General features: G+C 50.2%; 1 protein-coding gene across 1 annotated transcript in view; it reads right to left on the bottom strand.

Annotated features, from left to right (window-relative positions):
- The window catches only part of SNX17 (sorting nexin 17), a 122,492-nt gene that overhangs the window by 3,418 nt on the left and 94,835 nt on the right, over nt 1–24,239 (bottom strand). The window contains exons 11-14 of the mRNA XM_088466145.1: nt 22,692–22,808; nt 21,517–21,594; nt 19,993–20,067; nt 19,828–19,869 (exon numbers count right to left, since the gene is read on the bottom strand). Coding sequence (XP_088322271.1) covers nt 19,828–19,869; nt 19,993–20,067; nt 21,517–21,594; nt 22,692–22,808 — 312 coding nt within the window. The remainder of the gene's footprint in view (nt 1–19,827; nt 19,870–19,992; nt 20,068–21,516; nt 21,595–22,691; nt 22,809–24,239) is intronic.

Genomic DNA, 24,239 nt, shown 5'->3' with positions numbered 1-24,239 from the left:
TACATCACCCTCAGTGTCACTAACGCTCCTTTCCCTCTCTCACATCACACCCTTATCCCCTGCACGCTCTCCTCCATTACATCACCCTCAGTGTCACTAACGCTCCTTTCCCTCTCTCACATCACACCCTTATCCCCTGCACACTCTCCTCCATTACATCACCCACAGTGTCACTAACGCTCCTTTCCCTCTCTCACATCACACCCTTATCCCCTGCACTCTCCTCCATTACATCACCCTCAGTGTCACTAACACTCCTTTCCCTCTCTCACATCACACCCTTATCCCCTGCACACTCTCCTCCATTACATCACCCTCAGTGTCACTAACGCTCCTTTCCCTCTCTCACGTCACACCCTTATCCCCTGCACTCTCTCCTCCATTACATAACCCTCAGTGTCACTAACGCTCCTTTCCCTCTCACATCACACCCTTATCCCCTGCACTCTCTCCTCCATTACATCACCCTCAGTGTCACTAACGCTCCTTTCCCTCTCTCACATCACACCCTTATCCCCTGCACGCTCTCCTCCATTACATCACCCTCAGTGTCACTAACGCTCCTTTCCCTCTCTCACATCACACCCTTATCCCCTGCACACTCTCCTCCATTACATCACCCACAGTGTCACTAACGCTCCTTTCCCTCTCTCACATCACACCCTTATCCCCTGCACTCTCCTCCATTACATCACCCTCAGTGTCACTAACACTCCTTTCCCTCTCTCACATCACACCCTTATCCCCTGCACACTCTCCTCCATTACATCACCCTCAGTGTCACTAACGCTCCTTTCCCTCTCTCACGTCACACCCTTATCCCCTGCACTCTCTCCTCCATTACATAACCCTCCGTGTCACTAACGCTCCTTTCCCTCTCACATCACACCCTTATCCCCTGCACGCTCTCCTCCATTACATCACCCTCAGTGTCACTAACGCTCCTTTCCCTCTCTCACATCACACCCTTATACCCTGCACGCTCTCCTCCATTACATCACCCTCAGTGTCACTAACGCTCCTTTCCCTCTCTCACATCACACCCTTATCCCCTGCACGCTCTCCTCCATTACATCACCCTCAGTGTCACTAACGCTCCTTTCCCTCTCTCACATCACACCCTTATCCCCTGCACGCTCTCCTCCATTACATCACCCTCAGTGTCACTAACGCTCCTTTCCCTCTCTCACATCACAGCTCTATCCCCTGCACGCTCTCCCCCATTACATCACCCTCAGTGTCACTAATGCTCCTTTCACTCTCTCACATCACATCCTTATCCCCTGCACGCTCTCCTCCATTACATCACCCACAGTGTCACTAACGTTCCTTTCCCTCTCTCACATCACACCCTTATCCCCTGCACGCTCTCCTCCATTACATCACCCTCAGTGTCACTAACGCTCCTTTCCCTCTCTCACATCACAGCTCTATCCCCTGCACGCTCTCCTCCATAACATCACCCAGTCACTAACGCTCCTTTCCCTCTCTCACATCACACCCTTATCCCCTGCACTCTCCTCCATTACATCACCCTCAGTGTCACTAACGCTCCTTTCCCTCTCTCACATCACACCCTTATCCCCTGCATGCTCTCCTCCATTACATCACCCTCAGTGTCACTAACGCTCCTTTCCCTCTCTCACATCACACCCTTATCCCCTGCACGCTCTCCTCCATTACATAACCCTCAGTGTCACTAACGCTCCTTTCCCTCTCTCACATCACACCCTTATCCCCTGCACACTCTCCTCCATTACATCACCCACAGTGTCACTAACGCTCCTTTCCCTCTCTCACATCACACCCTTATCCCCTGCACGCTCTCCTCCATTACATCACCCTCAGTGTCACTAACGCTCCTTTCCCTCTCTCACATCACACCCTTATCCCCTGCACGCTCTCCTGCATTACATAACCCTCAGTGTCACTAACGCTCCTTTCCCTCTCTCACATCACACCCTTATCCCCTGCACACTCTCCTCCATTACATCACCCACAGTGTCACTAACGCTCCTTTCCCTCTCTCACATCACACCCTTATCCCCTGCACTCTCCTCCATTACATCACCCTCAGTGTCACTAACACTCCTTTCCCTCTCTCACATCACACCCTTATCCCCTGCACTCTCTCCTCCATTACATAACCCTCAGTGTCACTAACGCTCCTTTCCCTCTCACATCACACCCTTATCCCCTGCACGCTCTCCTCCATTACATCACCCTCAGTGTCACTAACGCTCCTTTCCCTCTCTCACATCACACCCTTATCCCCTGCACGCTCTCCTCCATTACATCACCCTCAGTGTCACTAACGCTCCTTTCCCTCTCTCACATCACACCCTTATCCCCTGCACACTCTCCTCCATTACATCACCCACAGTGTCACTAACGCTCCTTTCCCTCTCTCACATCACACCCTTATCCCCTGCACTCTCCTCCATTACATCACCCTCAGTGTCACTAACACTCCTTTCCCTCTCTCACATCACACCCTTATCCCCTGCACACTCTCCTCCATTACATCACCCTCAGTGTCACTAACGCTCCTTTCCCTCTCACGTCACACCCTTATCCCCTGCACGCTCTCCTCCATTACATCACCCTCAGTGTCACTAATGCTCCTTTCCCTCTCTCACATCACACCCTTATCCCCTGCACTCTCTCCTCCATTACATAACCCTCAGTGTCACTAACGCTCCTTTCCCTCTCACATCACACCCTTATCCCCTGCACGCTCTCCTCCATTACATCACCCTCAGTGTCACTAACACTCCTTTCCCTCTCTCACATCACACCCTTATCCCCTGCACGCTCTCCTCCATTACATCACCCTCAGTGTCACTAACTCTCCTTTCCCTCTCTCACATCACACCCTTATCCCCTGCACGCTCTCCTCCATTACATCACCCTCAGTGTCACTAACGCTCCTTTCCCTCTCTCACATCACACCCTTATCCCCTGCACTCTCCTCCATTACATCACCCACAGTGTCACTAACGCTCCTTTCCCTCTCTCACATCACAGCTCTATCCCCTGCACGCTCTCCCCCATTACATCACCCTCAGTGTCACTAACGCTCCTTTCCCTCTCTCACATCACACCCTTATCCCCTGCACGCTCTCCTGCATTACATAACCCTCAGTGTCACTAACGCTCCTTTCCCTCTCTCACATCACACCCTTATCCCCTGCACACTCTCCTCCATTACATCACCCACAGTGTCACTAACGCTCCTTTCCCTCTCTCACATCACACCCTTATCCCCTGCACTCTCCTCCATTACATCACCCTCAGTGTCACTAACACTCCTTTCCCTCTCTCACATCACACCCTTATCCCCTGCACACTCTCCTCCATTACATCACCCTCAGTGTCACTAACGCTCCTTTCCCTCTCACGTCACACCCTTATCCCCTGCACGCTCTCCTCCATTACATCACCCTCAGTGTCACTAATGCTCCTTTCCCTCTCTCACATCACACCCTTATCCCCTGCACTCTCTCCTCCATTACATAACCCTCAGTGTCACTAACGCTCCTTTCCCTCTCACATCACACCCTTATCCCCTGCACGCTCTCCTCCATTACATCACCCTCAGTGTCACTAACACTCCTTTCCCTCTCTCACATCACACCCTTATCCCCTGCACGCTCTCCTCCATTACATCACCCTCAGTGTCACTAACTCTCCTTTCCCTCTCTCACATCACACCCTTATCCCCTGCACGCTCTCCTCCATTACATCACCCTCAGTGTCACTAACGCTCCTTTCCCTCTCTCACATCACACCCTTATCCCCTGCATGCTCTCCTCCATTACATCACCCTCAGTGTCACTAACGCTCCTTTCCCTCTCTCACATCACACCCTTATCCCCTGCACGCTCTCCTCCATTACATCACCCTCAGTGTCACTAACGCTCCTTTCCCTCTCTCACATCACACCCTTATCCCCTGCACGCTCTCCTCCATTACATCACCCTCAGTGTCACTAACGCTCCTTTCCCTCTCTCACATCACACCCTTATCCCCTGCATGCTCTCCTCCATTACATCATCCTCAATGTCAGTGAAATCAACCAAACCTCCTAAAACCCGCAGAAATATTAATGCTGTTAACTCTCAAAAACGTTCCACATCTCTGCGCCCACTACTCTTAATAATTTCTACATTCACTTATCCTGAGACTGCTGCTTCACACGTGAACCAGGCTCTAGAAATAGCTCTCGATGAAGTAGCTCCAGCTACCCATCACACTTCGCGTGGACTTAGACGTTAGTCATCGTATTCTACAGTAACAAGACAACTACAAAAAGTCTATGTAAAAGTAGAACGTCAGTGGCGTAAACCTTATACTCCAAATGACTTCCTCACATATAAAACTATCTACCACTCTTATCGTAATGCTCTGGATGCTGTCAAACAAACATATTTCCAGTCTCTCATCTCTGCCAATGCCTCTAACCCCAAGTGACTTTCTAAAATATTTAAATCACTTTTTACCCCTCCCTCACCCAACTCACCGGCTACAGTCAGTGCACAAGATCTTGTCTCCTATTTCAAGGTCAAGATTGATAATATCCTAAATGAAATGGTATGCTCTTCCTCAGCCAGTGACCTGCTCAATTCCCGACCTGAACTCTCTGTCTACATTTGTGGGGTCAAATGAAGAGAATGTGCCAAAGTATTTACACTTCTCATCCTCCTACTCTATTACCGCTCCTCTAGATCCTATACTCTCACAAATCAGTAAATCTCTGTCTCCAGTGCTCATCCCAACCCTAACTAAAATCTGCAATCTCTCTTTCTCTGCTGGTATATTTCCATCACTGGTCAAGCACACAGAATTTTGTTTTCTTCAGAATGGGAGTAATCACCGACATGAACTCTCTTACAAATTACCGTCCTATCTCCCAGCAGGTTGGGTATGAAATACTGGCGCCATCTGAAATCCCAACTCCGGAAACCTGACTATTGAAAATCCCAACGCCGGCTGGTAAGTAGCCTATCCCCCCCTAACCCTCCCTTGGTGGTGCCTAACCATCTCGGGGGGGGGGTGCCTATCCCTAACCTCCGCCCTGGCGGTGCCTAACCCTAACTCCCCCTTCCTGCAGCCTATGTCTAACTGGGCAGGGGGTGCATAACCTTAATTTCCCCCTGGGGTCCCTAAAGTTAACCCCCCCATCCCTGACCCGTAGCAGATACTTACCCGGACATCCTGGTAGCCCAGGTACCTTACCCTGGTACCCTGATCCCACTGGCATATGCACTACATCCCCTCCCAGCTCCCATGGTCCTCAAAGCGACCTAAGAATTGCCTACACTCACCTGACACACTATCTTAACTCACACAACTTATTAAAACCACATCAGTCCGGCTTTCATTCCCAAGAATGTGATCTGGTCACTGCCAAGACTGAAGGCCATTATTCCCTTCTAATTCTTCTAGATCTCTCTACTGCTTTTGACAATGTTGACCACTCTCTTCTCATACAAACATTACAGTCCGCAGGTCTTCAGGTCACTGTCCTATCTTGGTTCTCATCCTACCGATGTAATCGCTCTTTCACAGTTTGTTTTTCTGATTTTGCCTCCTCCTCGCTACCTCTATCAGTTGGAAAGCGCAGGTCTCAGTATTAGGTCCTTTGCTTTTCTCAATCTATACCATCTCTCTTGGCAAACTAATCCGCCCTTTTGGATTTCAGAACCATCTGTATGCGGATGACACTCAAATCTACCTATCCTCCCCAGATTTATCTCCATCTGTACTGGTCCGTGTCACTGAATATATTTCTGCTATTTCATCTTAGATGTCATCTCGCCACCTGAAACTTAATATTTCCAAAACAGAATTAATATTATTACCACCGGCCAATAACAGTTACCAACCTGATCTCTCTATCACTGTTGATAATTTGACAATCCACCTCGACCCACAAGCTCGCTGCCTAGGTGTCATCCTCGACTCTGAACTGTCTCACCAACATTCACTCTGTCTCAAAATCACGTTACATACAGTATTGTGGAAAAAACCTGCACACCTGCCTAGATCGTTTGCAAAGTAAGAATGATTACAAATAGCAACAAAGAACGAATGGGGCATTCCCGGACCTATATCTGTACAATATGACGCAATGTCATCAACTGGATTTCCCATAGTTATATATTTTCATTTTTGTTAAACACCACACCAGTTGATGACATTGTGTCATATTGTACAGATATAGGTCCGGGAATGCCCCATTAAGGAAAACTTTGTTCTTTGTTGCTATTTGTATGACTATTATTCCAGGACGCACCTTAAGAACATTACAATATATGTGAGTGATGTGGTCATTATAAGGAAGGACCTTCTCCATATTATTTATACTTTATCTGTGCGGGTATTTCTGGCTCTTTCTAAATTAAGAATGATATCAAGAGACTTCTGGGGGACGAGCCTCTGGACGAGGACACATTTTAGCAGGCTCCCGGTACTACCGTGAAGGATGCCGATTGGCTTATACACAAAGCCCGCCGGTAGAAGGGATAGCAGCAGGCAAGGGAGGCATAATATCCCCCGGCCACCTATGAAAATTCAACCAAGAAGTCAGACCCGAGCTACATGGTGACACTGGGCAAATGCTGCAGTACAGGCGTGGTGACCACGTGCTGCCCGGAGAGGGAAGACCTGAGCGGGAGAGCCGGACACCAGAGACCAGCACCACTAGGTTGTGCAGAGCAGATACCGCAGCACTGACATGGCCCCCCCACGTGAAGGTCATAGAGAAGAGACCTGGAGAGCCAGACACCAGAGACCAGGACCACTAGGTTGTGCAGAGCAGATACCGCAGCACTGACATGGCCCCCCCACGTGAAGGTCATAGAGAAGAGACCTGGAGAGCCAGACACCAGAGACCAGGACCACTAGGTTGTGCAGAGCGGATACCGCAGCACTGACATAGCCCCCCCACGTGCAGGTCATAGAGAAGAGACCTGGAGAGCCAGACACCAGAGACCAGGACCACTAGGTTGTGCAGAGCAGATACCGCAGCACTGACATGGCCCCCCCACGTGAAGGTCATAGAGAAGAGACCTGGAGAGCCAGACACCAGAGACCAGGACCACTAGGTTGTGCAGAGCGGATACCGCAGCACTGACATAGCCCCCCCACGTGCAGGTCATAGAGAAGAGACCTGGAGAGCCAGAGATCAGGACCACTAGGTTGTGCAGAGCGGATACTGCAGCACTGACATGGCCCCCCCATGTGTAGGTCATAGAGAAGAGACCTGGAGAGCCGGACACCAGAGACCAGCACCACTAGGTTGTGCAGAGCGGATACCGCAGCACTGACATGGACCCCCCCACGTGCAGGTCAGAGAGGAATCCTGGAGAGCTGGGCATTAGCCGAACATGAGAGACCCGCGGTACTGGGCCATACAGGATGGAAGCCACAATATAGACGCGATGGCCGATGTGCAGACCGGAGAAAGGAGACTTGCTGGGGAGAGCCGGACACAAGAAGACCACACTGAAGGGGGAAAGTAATGGCAGATGGCATTATCGGGCACCCTGAGAGCAGCAGATGAAGCAGGAGATATTTCAATGCAACCAACGCTGAAAAGTCAAAAAGTAAAAGGTCTGCATATTACACTGCATGCGAAGAACAATCCACCTGGAAGGGCTGAGTGAGCACAGTGGTCAGCGGGGATAAAGCAGAAGAAAATAAAGGTTGCTACTTTTCAGAAATAAGCTCTTTTTAAAAGGGACATAGAGCCAAAACATAAGTCCTTCTATGGATAAATGCATATTACTGAAGGTAGTAGTTGTGTAGATCTGCGCTATGGAGGACGACCTCCTATAAGTGTTCTGTAAGTAGAGTTATATATGTATCCGTACACAATTCTACAAGCCGGTGTATTCATTTGTAACATGCAGGACTTTGTGTCACTATGCTCAGTACCCATATGTTGCACTTATATCCAGTGGTCGAAGTGGGAAATTTGAGTGTTCGCGCCTATGCCGCGCAAAAAAGGGTTTGGCCACATGCCATGAGGGGCGTGACTATGTGTTATGAGGGGTGTGGCATCCATCTCTCACTACTTCCTTACCCAATCCCGCATGATGAGAATAATCTACAGCATCCTAATGAGGACTGGTAGACCCAGAGCTTCAGAAAGGAAGATCCAGGAATGCAAAACAGTGCAGGATATAATCATATACCTGCTCTACCCTTAGCAGGAGAATGAGACTGGTCAGAAGAGCTTACAATCTAGCCTTGTGAGGATAAGCTAGAGACATCAGTGTGACTAGTAGATAAAGAGCTGGGGAAAGAGATGCAGGAATATAAATAGTGCTGAGGGTGGGGGGTGCGATACAATTTAGCTTTACCCTCAGCAATGCATGTGCTACACTGCACTGGAAAATGAGGTTCTAAGGCTGCATATCCACTACGCGACTAGGGACCGTCATTCAACTTCCCCTGTAGTGCCTACACTGATTGGTTGTTCAGTGTAGGCTCCCTCCCTCATCCCTGAACATGCCCAATCTATCGTTATCAGCAGACTTACCGGCATGTTCAGCTGATGATTGATGTCGGAGATGACCAGCGGGAGCGCGCATCGCTGGTCGTTTCCGACATTATAGTTCACAATTAATGAGCGACTGCACGATTACGATGTTGTAACCGTGCAATCGCTCATTACTATCACGTAGTGGGTACGTGGCTTTAGGAACTTGCAATCTAGTTTGCTGATTTGCTAAGAGTGAGATACAGAGTCATTAAGGGAGACTGACAGAGACAGGTCATGTAAATACGGTCATGTAAATACGTGTTAATCATGTGTTAGCTATACCCTCAAAAGAGGTTCCAATTGAGCTGAAGAGCTTGCAATTTAGCTTAATGAGAAGAAGTTATCAGACAATAGTGGCACTGTTACACCCAGAGTTGGGGGGAGAGGAGCATAATAATTGCCCATCATGTATCTCCCCGTACCTGCCCACCACACCAGCTTTCCTGTTGCACTTTCACTCATGTCGGACTGTCTGGGGAGGCTCCGTGGTCCCTCTCTGACAGTCACTCTGGCTGCTGCAGGTGCTTGAAGGCAGGGAGGAGGAGGTGACCGGCCCCTAGCTGCTCTGGGAGGAGGGAGAGAACTATGCTGCTGCCGCCTGGCCCGTAGACAGTGTCAGGGTAGCGGACGAAGGCCACCATCTGCACTCAGCTCAGCCGCTCATGGTATTTGACCAAAAAAAAAAAAAAAATGTTCAATGGCAGTGCTTGTATACCGGCTGACGTCAAGCACTGCTTATATCATCACATAACTATGCATACTAATCATAAAAAGACAAGAAAGAAAAAATAAGAGATACTGTATGGTAGACTTACTACTGAGAACTCTTTTTCTTCGAAGTCCATAGGGTCCACAGGGATAACATGGGGTAATGTGGTTGGAGAGATCCGGGCACCAAACAGTTAAAGCTTTCAGCTCCCAGGATGCCCTGGGACCTCCTCCACACACAGTATACCCCGGCCATAGCCACAGGCCTTCAAATTTGTAAACAAACCTCAAGGAAGGAGAAGGATAGAGGAGAAGGAAGAGAAATCGTACACCAGAAATACTCTTACACAAGATCAGAGGGAATCCGTGAGCGAAAGAAAATACAATTTACCCAATGCAGCCAGGTGCGTCAGGGTTGGCTTCCTGTGGACACTATGGACTTCGAAGAAAAGGAGTTATCAATGGTAAGTCTACCATAACTCTAATTTTCTTCTTCAGGGTCCATAGGGATCCACAGGTATACCATGGGGATGTCCTAAAGCAGTTCCCCTAAGGGTGGGGGACGCTCCTGAGCAGAAAGGAGAACTCATCGCCCAAAGTAAGCATCCTGATAGGCAAAAGTATTAAAGGCATAGAGCCTAAGAAAACTGTGACAGAAGACCACGTGGCCGCCTTGCACAATTGCTCATCAGAGGCATTACGACTAAAAGCCCATGATGGCACTACAGACTAGACTAGAATGTGCTGTCTCCGTGCTTGGAACAGGGAGATCAGCCTGTGTGTACACCTGAGAGACAGTCATGCGTAGCCATCTCACCAGAGACTGCTTACTAGCTGCCATCCTCGTTAGTGAAAACCATATAATACAAAAAGAGTCTGATTTTCTAACCAGGGAGGCTTCACCTACAGAGAGGTCTGGAGCCTGAAAAGCTGGAACTACAATTTCTTCATTCACATGAAACCGGGACACTACCTTAGGAAGGTAACCCTCCCTTGTACGAAAAACAGCTTTATCCTGGTGAAAAATAAAAAATGGGGAGCGACAATAGAGGGCTGCCAAATCAGAGACTCTGCGAGCAGAAGAGATAGCGAGGAGAAAAAGTGTCTTCTCTGTCAACCATGTCAAGTCTACAGAGTCCAGAGGATCAAATGGGGGAGCTTGTAGCCTCTTAGGAACCACAGACAGATCCCACGGTGCTACCGGTGGAACAAAAGGAGGCTGAACTCACAAAACTCCATGCTCTAAGCATCGTTTGAATCACAGAGCTGGAGAAACCTTTGGCTCTTAAAATGGAAGACTCAAGAGCCACGCCATCAAAGACAGACGAGGCAAATCTGGATGCCGGCAGGGACCCTGCGTTAACAGATCCTGCCATAGAGGAAGAGGATACGGACTATGGACAGATTCTGCATGTCTGTGAACCAATAACGTCTGGGCCAAGCCAGAGCCACTAGTATTACTGAACAATCTTCCTGCTTGAATTTCCTGAGGATTCTTGGGAGGAGGGAAATTGGAGGAAAGAGATACGCCAGCTTGATGTCCCATCTTACTGCCAATGCATCCACGAATGCTGCAGATAGGTCTCTGGACCTGGACCCCTACCTGGGGACCTTGTGGTTGTGACGAGATTCCATGAGGTCTATGTCTGGTTGTGAACGGATAGCCTCAGCCTCAACTCCCAATCACAGGTTGTGTTTGATCCCCACTTGGACTTGGTATCAGGGATTCCTGCGTAACGCCAGTAACCACCGTGGGCATAAAACCATGCTGCCACCATCAATTTCTACCATCGGCTTTTGGAACCACTTCTTACATACACTCAGGCTCCTACCGCCGGCACCTGGAACAGTTTGATGCGTATGCATCGACCTGCTGCGGAGACACACCTCCTGATTGGTGTCGGCAGATAACTCTGTATCCCACACAATGGACCAGGTTCTACACAGTAGCTGGCAGAGGGCTTGGCTCAATCCAGAACAGCCAAAGAACGGAATAGTGTTTTGCGCAATTCTGTTGGTCGCAGGATGCAGACTCAAGGCAAAGATGTTTATTGCTCAATGGTCTTTGACCACTCCCCACTGTCCATACGAGTTTTGTTACTCAACTGTACTTGAGCCCACTGGCAGAGCTCGGCATGCCCACGGCTTCTTCCCGTCTGCAAGGGACAGTTTTCCCTCCAAAACGGACTTCCAGGAATCTGCTAAGGGGCCAAGCCTGCCACCTCTGCCTGAATCCGAGCTCCAGAGGTGGGCAAGCAGGCTCCTCGGGCAGGGTATCCTGGCCACGGAGGTGGAAGCCCTTTTGGAGCTCCCTGAAAATAATTAACTGGCTGCATAAGCCTGTGTCCTATGCATCTCCTCATTCCACTCTCAGGCATGAGAGGACATTTTATTTCCCTGGAAGTAGCTGGGGAATCCAGCAACCCACACATTATTTCCCTGGATCCCCTGGCCGTCCAGGGAAATCAAGGTAAGTGCAATTTTACTCTAAATTACACATATTTAATACACATTGAAAACTTTTTACAGGTTTAGATACATACTTTGTGCCTGGCGCCCTGCACCAGGTTTTACCCATCACAGTATTGCAGCTCGGTGCTGCACTTACACTTTAATGTTCACACATTTCATTTAATCACTTATACACTTTAAATATTGGTACTTTATACGTTGCCCGGCGCGCTCATTTAGCCCTGCAGTCCCGGGATTGAACTTCTGACTGCATTGGGAGCCAGCCATTCCGGTCCCCCCAGCAGCCGGCTCTGTGCCCCCTCTCAGTGCCTGGGGATACAGGGAGCTGGCTCTCCATGTCCCCCAGCAGCCGGCTCTGTGCCCCCTCTCAGTGCCTGGGGATACAGGGAGCTGGCTCTTCATGTCCCCCAGCAGTCGGCTATTCTGCGCCGCTGTGTTGGGGTGCTGGGAGCCAAGCTTTTTGCTAAATACCCGGGTTGGCGTTGTTAGGCCAAAGGGCAGTGCCTGAAATTGGTAATGTTGTTGAAGGACAGAAAACCGTAGAAATTGTTGGTGTGATGGTATAATAGGAACATGCAGATACGCATCCTAAATGTCCAGGGTACCATAAAATCCCCCCGGCTCCATTGCCGAAATAATTTACCTGAGAGTTTCCATACGGAACCTTGGTACATGGCTAAACCAATTGAGGGTTTTTAGCTTTAGAATAGGGCGATGAGACCCATTCAGATTCTGAACAAAAAATAGATTGGAATAATAACCCCTTCCTTGTTGAGACATAGGAACCAGGATTATTACCCCTGCCTGCAGCAGTGAGTGAATGGCCTCCTGAAGGGCCAAGGCCTTGACCACAGCTGATGGAGAATCTGTGCAAAAAAACTTGGGGAGGATGCCTCCGAAAAGTGAGGGCATACCCCTGGGAGACCACTTCTCAGACCCAGGCATCTGTGGTTGTTTGATGCCAGTAATCCGCAATTTGAAGAAGTCGGCCTCCCACCCTGGGATCCCCCAGGAGGAGGCCCGCTCTATCAGGCCGAGAGTTTGTCGTCAAGCTTAGAAGCTGGACGTCTGGCCGGCCGAGACCTCTTAGTTTGTCACCTGGATGTTCTGCGAAAACTAGACGGCTTGGGGGAAGACTGTTCCTTCACTCGTCCCTGAGGACAAAAGGACCAAAAAAGAAAACTGCCCATATTTTATTGTCCAAAAAGTATATTTCCAGAAGAAAGGTAAGGTTTTCAGAAACTTCTTTGATCCAGTATCAGCTTTCCAGGATCTTAACCAAAAGACCCTGCGTGCCAATATTGAAGCTGCTGATGCTTTAGAAGCTAAAATTCCAGCATCTATTGCAGCTTCTCCCAAATAGGAAGCCACTTCCCGTATGTGGGAGATACACCATCTGTTCTCTGGTAGCATCTGGTAGTGAATCTTCCAATGCTCCCATCCATTCCTCAGCAGCTTTGGCTACACAGGCTCCGGCTATAATAGCTCCAGATGATGATCATATTGCCTTAAGACATGTTTACATTTTCCCATCTGTAGAATCCTTAAGAGAAGATGCTGACGGAATAGGCAATGTAGCATTTCTGACTAAGTGCGTCACATAAGCATCCACAGTAGGAGGTACCTCCCGCTTAGTACATACAGAAGCTGGGAAAGGATACAACAATGTTAGTCTTTTATTCACATAAAACAGTTAATCTGGGTTACCCCATGCCTCTTCCATAAGCTCAGTGAGCTGCTCAGATACAGAAAACTCAGTTTTGGCCACCTTCCGGTGATTAAACACTGGAGCCTTCTTACTATGAGCTGGTTCATCATCCTGAATATCTAGGATTGAATTAACCGCCCTCAACAAAGAAGGAACATCCACTGAGGACAGATGGTCCTCCAGAGCTAGACCCTGAAGAACCCTGCGCGTCATCTGATTCCCCTGATGATGCGTCTGAATCCAGATGCTGAGCAGATCGATAAAAAGATAACTTGCGCTTAGGTGCCGTAGTAACAGCTGACTGAGCCATACTCTGACTTGAGTGGGCATAAGCATCCATCCAGGAAAGATGTATAGGAGGGGCAAACATGATCCACAAACTGCTTCATAACCTGAGACGAGAAGGACACCCAAGATGGTTCCTGTACAGGGACTGGTATACAGGACTGGTGAGGTGGGTCTTTATACAGGATAGTTTTTGTGCTATCTGTTATAAAGTCCTGAGAGGACAAGCCCACCAAACAGGCTTTACATGAAACCAGCACATGACCCCCCTCCTGATTCACTTTACTTTTTGACATATCAATTATAAAAGTAACAATGCAATGTAACAACCTTCACATACAACAAGCAAATGTAAAGCATCAGAAAACCCCCCACACCTGCCACAGAGGGATGAGGAGAAACACAGTGATAGCTATAACTGACAGATACAGTCACATACAATGCACATGTCATTTAGTTGCACTGGGCTCTGAGAATCAGCTACTGAAAACACGAGGCGTGGTAGGATATAGAGCACCATATACCTGGCACATGGGAGAGGTATACAGGGAGACTGACCCATTACCTCATGAGACCTACAGATACAGCAGCGCACCGATAGTGGACTGTGAGCGTCTCATACACACGTTGCGGGTAGGAGGAGTGACCCAGACGCAGGAAAACCTTTGATGGGACCGCGTCTGGGGAGGAGATGGCGGGGGAGCACCTACCTCCCCTAAGCTGCGTCAACTGACCGGGTACGCTGGCCTCGTGGCAGCAGAAGAGTCTGCTGACGATCCCCGTGTGTCAGACGATAAGGCCCCGGTGGTGTAGTGAGGACGCGGACAATCCCGGGCCCAAACAGCAGCGTCTTCCGGTGCGTCTCTGACACTAGAAGGAAGGACTACCGCGCACGATTTCCCGAAAGCGAGGAATCACATTACCCGACATCTCCATGCATCCGGTTGCAGTCTGGGTCCCAGCATCTCTGCTAGCAAGCTCTGCCGTGACCCGCCAAAATCACCGGAGACGTTACTGGTGTTACGGGCCGGTTGAGGTAGATTGAGTCGCAGTATCTGTGTCTTAATTCAGACGCTTAGTACTGCCAACCCAAACACATAGAAAATAAAATAAAACATAAAATAAAAGCTTGGGACTACCTGAGCCGTCCCCCGTTACAGAGGTGCGTCTGATCCTGCCGCACCAAATGAACATCTGAAGTCTAGGGGCAGGTTATATATGGAAGAGGCCCCACGGCATCCTGGGAGCTGAAAGCTTTAGCTGTTTGGCTCTCTCAACAACATTACCCCATTGTATCCCTGTGGATCCCTATGGACCCTTAAGAAGAAAAGGGAGGATATGTATCAAATTGGTCAAAGTTGGATTTGTTACTAGGTGTAGCCAGAGCCTGACCACATGTGGCTAAACTCGCCACCCCGGGACTGAAGGGGTTAACCCACATTGCAAAGCACCATTTTTAAGGGGACAATGAAGGCGCAGGGCGCCATGTACTGTAGATTTATGGGTGATATTGTATTTTACCATCTTGTATTTTAAGTGCTGTGCGCAGTTTTGAAATAGGTGAAACCTGTTTGAATGCACAGCCTGTGCCCTTGTAGAAACGCACAGCCCCTGCCCTTGTGGAAACGCACAGCCCCTGCCCTTGTGGAAACGCACAGCCCCTGCCCTTGTGGAAACGCACAGCCCCTGCCCTTGTGGAAACGCACAGCCCCTGCCCTTGTGGAAACGCACAGCCCCTGCCCTTGTGGAAACGCACAGCCCCTGCCCTTGTGGAAACGCACAGCCCCTGCCCTTGTGGAAACGCACAGCCCCTGCCCTTGTGGAAACGCACAGCCCCTGCCCTTGTGGAAACGCACAGCCCCTGCCCTTGTGGAAACGCACAGCCCCTGCCCTTGTGGAAACGCACAGCCCCTGCCCTTGTGGAAACGCACAGCCCCTGCCCTTGTGGAAACGCACAGCCCCTGCCCTTGTGGAAACGCACAGCCCCTGCCCTTGTGGAAACGCACAGCCCCTGCCCTTGTGGAAACGCACAGCCCCTGCCCTTGTGGAAACGCACAGCCCCTGCCCTTGTGGAAACGCACAGCCCCTGCCCTTGTGGAAACGCACAGCCCCTGCCCTTGTGGAAACGCACAGCCCCTGCCCTTGTGGAAACGCACAGCCCCTGCCCTTGTGGAAACGCACAGCCCCTGCCCTTGTAGAAACGCACAGCCCCTGCCCTTGTAGAAACGCACAGCCCCTGCCCTTGTAGAAACGCACAGCCCCTGCCCTTGTAGAAACGCACAGCCCCTGCCCTTGTAGAAACGCACAGCCCCTGCCCTTGTAGAAACGCACAGCCCCTGCCCTTGTAGAAACGCACAGCCCCTGCCCTTGTAGAAACGCACAGCCCCTGCCCTTGTAGAAACGCACAGCCCCTGCCCTTGTAGAAACGCACAGCCCCTGCCCTTGTAGAAACGCACAGCCCCTGCCCTTGTAGAAACGCACAGCCCCTGCCCTTGTAGAAACGCACAGCCCCTGCCCTTGTAGAAACGCACAGCCCCTGCCCTTGTAGAAACGCACAGCCCCTGCCCTTGTAGAAACGCACAGCCCCTGCCCTTGTAGAAACGCACAGCCCCTGCCCTTGTAGAAACGCACAGCCCCTGCCCTTGTAGAAACGCACAGCCCCTGCCCTTGTAGAAACGCACAGCCCCTGCCCTTGTAGAAACGCACAGCCCCTGCCCTTGTAGAAACGCACAGCCCCTGCCCTTGTAGAAACGCACAGCCCCTGCCCTTGTAGAAACGCACAGCCCCTGCCCTTGTAGAAACGCACAGCCCCTGCCCTTGTAGAAACGCACAGCCCCTGCCCTTGTAGAAACGCACAGCCCCTGCCCTTGTAGAAACGCACAGCCCCTGCCCTTGTAGAAACGCACAGCCCCTGCCCTTGTAGAAACGCACAGCCCCTGCCCTTGTAGAAACGCACAGCCCCTGCCCTTGTAGAAACGCACAGCCCCTGCCCTTGTAGAAACGCACAGCCCCTGCCCTTGTAGAAACGCACAGCCCCTGCCCTTGTAGAAACGCACAGCCCCTGCCCTTGTAGAAACGCACAGCCCCTGCCCTTGTAGAAACGCACAGCCCCTGCCCTTGTAGAAACGCACAGCCCCTGCCCTTGTAGAAACGCACAGCCCCTGCCCTTGTAGAAACGCACAGCCCCTGCCCTTGTGGAAACGCACAGCCCGTGCACTTGTGGAAACGCACAGCCCCTGCCCTTGTGGAAACGCACAGCCCCTGCCCTTGTGGAAACGCACAGCCCCTGCCCTTGTGGAAACGCACAGCCCCTGCCCTTGTGGAAACGCACAGCCCCTGCCCTTGTGGAAACGCACAGCCCCTGCCCTTGTGGAAACGCACAGCCCCTGCCCTTGTGGAAACGCACTGCTCCTGCCCTTGTGGAAACGCACAGCCCCTGCCCTTGTGGAAACGCACAGCCCCTGCCCTTGTGGAAACGCACAGCCCCTGCCCTTGTGGAAACGCACAGCCCCTGCCCTTGTGGAAACGCACAGCCCCTGCCCTTGTAAAAGGTATTGACAATTGGAGACAAACTGCTCTGTACACATCCTCACCTTGGACTGATATGGTAGTTGCCCTAGCCTGGCAGTGGGGATGGATATGGTAGTTGCCCTAGCCTGGCAGTGGGGATGGATATGGTAGTTGCCCTAGCCTGGCAGTGGGGATGGATATGGTAGTTGCCCTAGACTGGCAGTGGAGGGTTGGTGGGGACTGAACAAGCCTTTCCTTTGGAATGCGGGCTAGGGGGGCTCCTGTGCGCGTCCCTGGGGCTCCTGTGCGCGTCCCTGGGGCTCCTGTGCGCGTCCCTGGGGCTCCTGTGTGTTTGTGTGTAATGAGCTCTTATTAGATTGAGCTTCCTGAGTACTGGAGGTGATACAGACAGGGAAAGCCAAACTGGTTTATGCATTGTTCCTGGTATGTGAGAGAATGATATAATGTAGCAGTTCCTGTGATATGTTATATTACCGTGTGAGAGACCGTCTATGCTGAGTTTGTGTGTTAGGAAAGCCAAATGTTCTCGGGTGGTAACGAGGAAATGTAAGATGTGTTTATTATTTATATCTTGTGAGACAGCCTGATTGGCTAAGAGGAGCCCAGGGCGGACTTACCCCCTGTGATATTGAGTGTAGGAGTGGGATAGGAAGGGCTGTGGGCCCTGTATGTACATCTCTGTGTATCTTTGGAAGATGAAGACTGCTGTTAAGATCTCTGTATGCTGCACCCCTTACAGCTGAGGGAAGGGGCTTTTTCAAAACTATGAGCAATAAACATTTTGCCTTTACTACGATTGCATCTGCATCCTGCGACCAACAGAATTACGGCAAACGCTATTCCGTTCTCCGGCTGTTCTGGGTAAGAGCTCCGCGTCTCCAAAGCTCAATCCCTCTGCCAGCTACCGCGCAGAGCCTGGTCCATTGCGAGGGGTCAGGAAAAATCAGCCAACACCAATCAGGGGGTGTGGCCACAGCTAGTCATCACATACGCAGAGGAAGCGGTTCCAGGTGCCGGCGGTAGGAGTCTGAGTACACAAGAAGCGGTTCCAGGTGCCGGCGGTAGGAGTCTGAGTACACAAGAAGCGGTTCCAGGTGCCGGCGGTAGGAGTCTGAGTACACAAGAAGCGGTTCCAGGTGCCGGCGGTAGGAGTCTGAGTACACAAGAAGCGGTTGTACATGCTGATGGTAGAGTTTGGTGGTGGCAGCGTCGTTACACTCCCACGATGCAGTGGGCAGAGTCAGTGACAGGCGGTCACTGACGGTGAGCGGGAATCCCTGATACCCCAGGACCCAGTGGAGATAAAGCACAATCTGTGATCGGGAGTGGAGGCTGAGGCCGTCCGGTCACAGATATTCTGACTAAGTAACGATGTTGCCAATAATCAATGTTCTTACTAATAGATGTCCAGAGTACTTCAGAAGTTAAAAAATGGTCAAGAAAAACAGGAAGGCTATAATAGGACGTAGTTACGAGACCGGCGGCCGAGTGGTAACGGTGGTAACAATGTTATATATAGGGCACTGAGCTGGGTGATTATACCATGACAGGACTACTCATAGGACCATGTATAGGAGACTGTGGTAACAATGTTATATATAGGGCACTGAGCTGGGTGATTATACCATGACAGGACTACTCATAGGACCATGTACAGGAGACGGTGGTAACAATGTTATATATAGGGCACTGAGCTGGGTGATTATACCATGACAGGACTACTCATAGGATCATGTATAGGAGACGGTGGTAACAATGTTATATATAGGGCACTGAGCTAGGTGATTATACCATGACAGGACTACTCATAGGACCATGTACAGGAGACGGTGGTAACAATGTTATATATAGGGTACTGAGCTAGGTGATTATACCGTGACAGGACTACTCAGAGGATCATGTATCGGATACGGTGGTTACAATGTTATATATAGGGTACTGAGCTAGGTGATTATACCGTGACAGGACTACTCAGAGGATCATGTATCGGATACGGTGGTTACAATGTTATTTGCTAGGTGATTATACCGTGACAGGACTACTCATAGGATCATGTATAGGAGACGGTGGTAACAATGTTATATATAGGGTACTGAGCTAGGTGATTATACCGTGACAGGACTACTCAGAGGATCATGTATCGGATACGGTGGTTACAATGTTATATATAGGGTACTGAGCTAGGTGATTATACCGTGACAGGACTACTCAGAGGATCATGTATCGGATACGGTGGTTACAATGTTATTTGCTAGGTGATTATACCGTGACAGGACTACTCATAGGATCATGTATAGGAGACGGTGGTAACAATGTTATATATAGGGCACTGAGCTGGGTGATTATACCATGACAGGACTACTCATAGGACCATGTATAGGAGACGGTGGTAACAATGTTATATATAGGGCACTGAGCTGGGTGATTATATCGTGACAGGACTACTCAGAGGATCATGTATCGGATACGGTGGTTACAATGTTATTTGCTGGATGATTATACCACGTGTGTAGCTAGTTACAGTAACAGATGAAGGTGATATATAGCAGAACACCGCGTAGCTTCTCCTTACCGATAACTTGACAACGGGTTCCCTGTTTGCATCTGGGGAATCCTGGGGAGAGGGATAAGAAATGTCAGGTGTGGAGATTGGGAAATGGTACAGATGGGAAGACACAGAGGACCCTGCGGAGTCAGTCATAGATGAGATAGAGGAATACAACAACCAGTAACTCACCAGCAGAGGGGGCGACTTCACTGCCTGCTGACTGTCTGACCGACGCACCAAGCAGGACTGTCTCTTCCGCAACATCTGCCGATGATTAAAAGATTGTAGGGAAAGTACATCCAATACACGGCACAGAGTACACCTCCCTCCCGTATCCTATACACGGCACAGAGTACACCTCCCTCCCGTATCCTATACACGGCACAGAGTACACCTCCCTCCCGTATCCTGTACACGGCACAGAGTACACCTCCCTCCCGTATCCTGTACACGGCACAGAGTACACCTCCCTCCCGTATCCTATACACGGCACAGAGTACACCTCCCTCCCGTATCCTGTACACGGCACAGAGTACACCTCCCTCCCGTATCCTGTACACGGCACAGAGTACACCTCCCTCCCGTATCCTGTACACGGCACAGAGTACACCTCCCTCACGTATCCTGTACACGGCACAGAGTACACCTCCCTCCCGTATCCTGTACACGGCACAGAGTACACCTCCCTCCCGTATCCTGTACACGGCACAGAGTACACCTCCCTCCCGTATCCTGTACACGGCACAGAGTACACCTCCCTCCCGTATCCTGTACACGGCACAGAGTACACCTCCCTCCCGTATCCTGTACACGGCACAGAGTACACCTCCCTCCCGTATCCTGTACACGGCACAGAGTACACCTCCCTCCCGTATCCTGTACACGGCACAGAGTACACCTCCCTCCCGTATCCTGTACACGGCACAGAGTACAACTCCCTCCCGTATCCTGTACACGGCACAGAGTACACCTCCCTCCCGTATCCTGTACACGGCACAGAGTACACCTCCCTCCCGTATCCTGTACACGGCACAGAGTACACCTCCCTCCCGTATCCTGTACACGGCACAGAGTACACCTCCCTCCCGTATCCTGTATACGGCACAGAGTACACCTCCCTCCCGTATCCTGTACACGGCACAGAGTACACCTCCCTCCCGTATCCTGTACACGGCACAGAGTACACCTCCCTCCCGTATCCTGTACACGGCAGAGTACACCCCCCTCCCGTATCCTGTACACGGCACAGAGTACACCTCCCTCCCGTATGCTGTTCACAGCAGAGTACACCTCCCTCCTGTACATAGTACACCTCCCTCCCGTATCCTGTACACGGCACAGAGTACACCTCCCTCCCGTATCCTGTACACGGCACAGAGTACACCTCCCTCCCGTATCCTGTACACGGCACAGAGTACACCTCCCTCCCGTATCCTGTACACGGCACAGAGTACACCTCCCTCCCGTATCCTGTACACGGCACAGAGTACACCTCCCTCCCGTATCCTGTACAGAGTACACCTCCCTCCTGTATCCTGTACACGGCACAGAGTACACCCCCCTCCCGTATCCTGTACACGGCACAGAGTACACCCCCCTCCCGTATCTTGTACACGGCACAGAGTACACCTCCCTCCTGTATCCTGTACAGAGTACACCCCCCTCCCGTATCCTGTACAGAGTACACCTCCCTCCCGTATCCCCGGCATGTACCTTTTTCATTGTGCCTCCAGACTTCCTCACCATGAGCTCGTCCACCATGGCCTGCAGGCAGATGCTCATCATTATGGCCTGATAGGGAAAGGTGAGCAGTTACTACCTGGCCAGTACAATTACACCCAGATATATGGGAGCCCTCAAACAAAGTTCCCATTTAATGGGACCAAAAATGTTTTATTTGTTAATATTTACTTATATATCACCAGCATATTCTGTGCTTTACAACTGGATAACACCAGACAAAAGGTAAGAGGCCCCTGCTCACACACTTATACGCTATGGTGATACACAAGGATAGGACCTACATATTATATATATCCAGCCAGATTGCAGCCATCCATGGTGCCTGTATGATCCAGATACACAGGAATGTGCACAAAGCCAACATAGAAGTGATGGCCGTTACCTACACCCACCTCCCTCATTGTATGTCTGTGTAAGTCTCTCAGGCAGATCGGAGGGACATGGGAGCTGAGAGATGGGCGGTAATATGAGAAAGAGTGAGGTGGGTGTAGGTAAGTCTCTCAGGCAGATCGGAGGGACATGGGAGCTGAGAGATGGGTGGTAATATGAGAGAGTGTGAGGTGGGCGTAGGTAAGTCTCTCAGGCAGATCCGAGGGACATGGGAGCTGAGAGATGGGTGGTAATATGAGAGAGTGTGAGGTGGGTGTAGGTAAGTCTCTCAGGCAGATCGGAGGGGCATGGGAGTTGAGAGATGGGCGGTAATATGAGAGTGTGAGGTGGGTGTAGGTAAGTCTCTCTCAGGCAGATCGGAGGGGCATGGGAGCTGAGAGATGGGCGGTAATATGAGTGTGTGTGAGGTGGGTGTAGGTAAGTCTCTCTCAGGCAGATCGGAGGGGCATGGGAGCTGAGAGATGGGCGGTAATATGAGTGTGTGTGAGGTGGGTGTAGGTAAGTCTCTCAGGCAGATCGGAGGGACATGGGAGCTGAGAGACGGGTGGTAATACGATATAGTGTGAGATAGTGAATACTAGGTGAGATCATAAGGAAAATAAAGGAAATATAAGAGCTATTCCCTACATTATTGGCACTGCAGTCTAACAGTAAGATCATTTATCTGGACATCAGGGAGCACAACGTCATTTTCTCCCGGATGGCGAGGATGAAAGCCATGATGTATAAATGAAGGACTATGGCACACGAATCACCTGTGGGCTGGAGATGGTGATCCACTGCAGACGGTCCTTGCTCATCAGATACTCGAAGGCCAGTTCCAGACGAGCCTCAGTCCTGTTGGGACTTCCGGTGTTGTTGCTGAGAGGAACCTGCATATAACAGATCACAAAAATCACAGCTGATCGCTACAAGAGCTTCATTTGTGAAATGTGATGACACCGGCGTGATGCCCGGACTGCGCGCCACATAAATAACACGACTGAGTGACAGCGAAGGATTAGGGCTCCAGGCAACGCGGTCTACATTATATCCAATTATTATACAGCTGACAAGTGTAGTGTCCCCTGATTTCATGGTCGTCAGATGAAGTCTAAGCCGGTCACATATAGTAATAACGGTGATTACTGATGTCACCCTGTACAACATGCAGATCACACATTATTAGACCAATGGTTCTAGTAAGCATGAGAGACGCTGACAGACGGACGGATTTCTGTACTCGGTAATGTAAGTCATAGGGGGGAATGGACAGCGGACAAACCACACACGTTATTTCTGTACTGTCCATGTCTATTCCTCCCCCAATAGGGAGCAGGACATTGTGTATAACAGGAACACCCCCCCCCCCCCACGCTACAGGCACCGCCGTACACACTGACGCTATACAGCGCGTTACAGGGGACGGAGATAGATAATGTAACGCTCGGTGTTTCTAATAAACATACAGACACAACATGGGTGTGAGCGCCGGGCTGGAGTACTCTATGTAGGAGAGAAAGAATTACCAAGCACTATAATACTCCACTGCAGTCCTTATAATGGGCAGTAATCTAATAATACAATAGTGAGAGCAATAATATAACAAACATATACATTATCTGCAGCAGCAAACATGAGTCTGTGCGCACACCGAGAGCCAGGAGACGAGGAATGATGACAGGGACAGGCAAGGAGGGACAGGCAAGGAGGGACAGGTGCTTTCGTTTGTCTGAATGTTTTAGTAGGGTAGTGAATAGTTGAGTTTCGGACTGATCTACAACCACCCATGTCTCTACTTTGTGGTGTCCCAACATAAGGAAAACCAGCACTATTAATGAGTTATGTAGGGGAAGGAGACAGTCACAGATGAGATGACACATTACTAATGTTACAGGTATATGACATATAATGAGTTATGTAGGGGAAGGAGACAGTCACAGATGAGATGAAACATTACTAATGTTACAGGTATATGACATATAATGAGTTATGTAGAGGAAGGAGACAGTCACAGATGAGATGACACATTACTAATGTTACAGGTTTATGACATACAGTCAGGTCCATAAATATTGGGACATTGTCAGAATTTTCATATTTTGGCCTCTATTCACCACCACAATGACTTTGACATGAAACAAACAAGATGTGATTTACCTGCAGACTTTCAGATTTAATTTGAGGGTAATTACATCCAAATCAGGTGAACGGTGTAGGAATTACAACGGCTTCTATATGTGCCTCCCACTTTTTAAGGGGCCAAAAGTAATGGGACTATCAACTCAAAAGCTATTTCATGGACAGGTGTGGGCTATTCCCTC

The sequence above is a fragment of the Taudactylus pleione genome, unplaced genomic scaffold (genome assembly GCF_031769625.1).
Source record: "Taudactylus pleione unplaced genomic scaffold, aTauple2 ptg002560l, whole genome shotgun sequence".
NCBI classification, from domain to species: Eukaryota; Metazoa; Chordata; class Amphibia; order Anura; family Myobatrachidae; genus Taudactylus; species Taudactylus pleione.
This window is presented reverse-complemented; position numbering and strand designations above follow the sequence as displayed.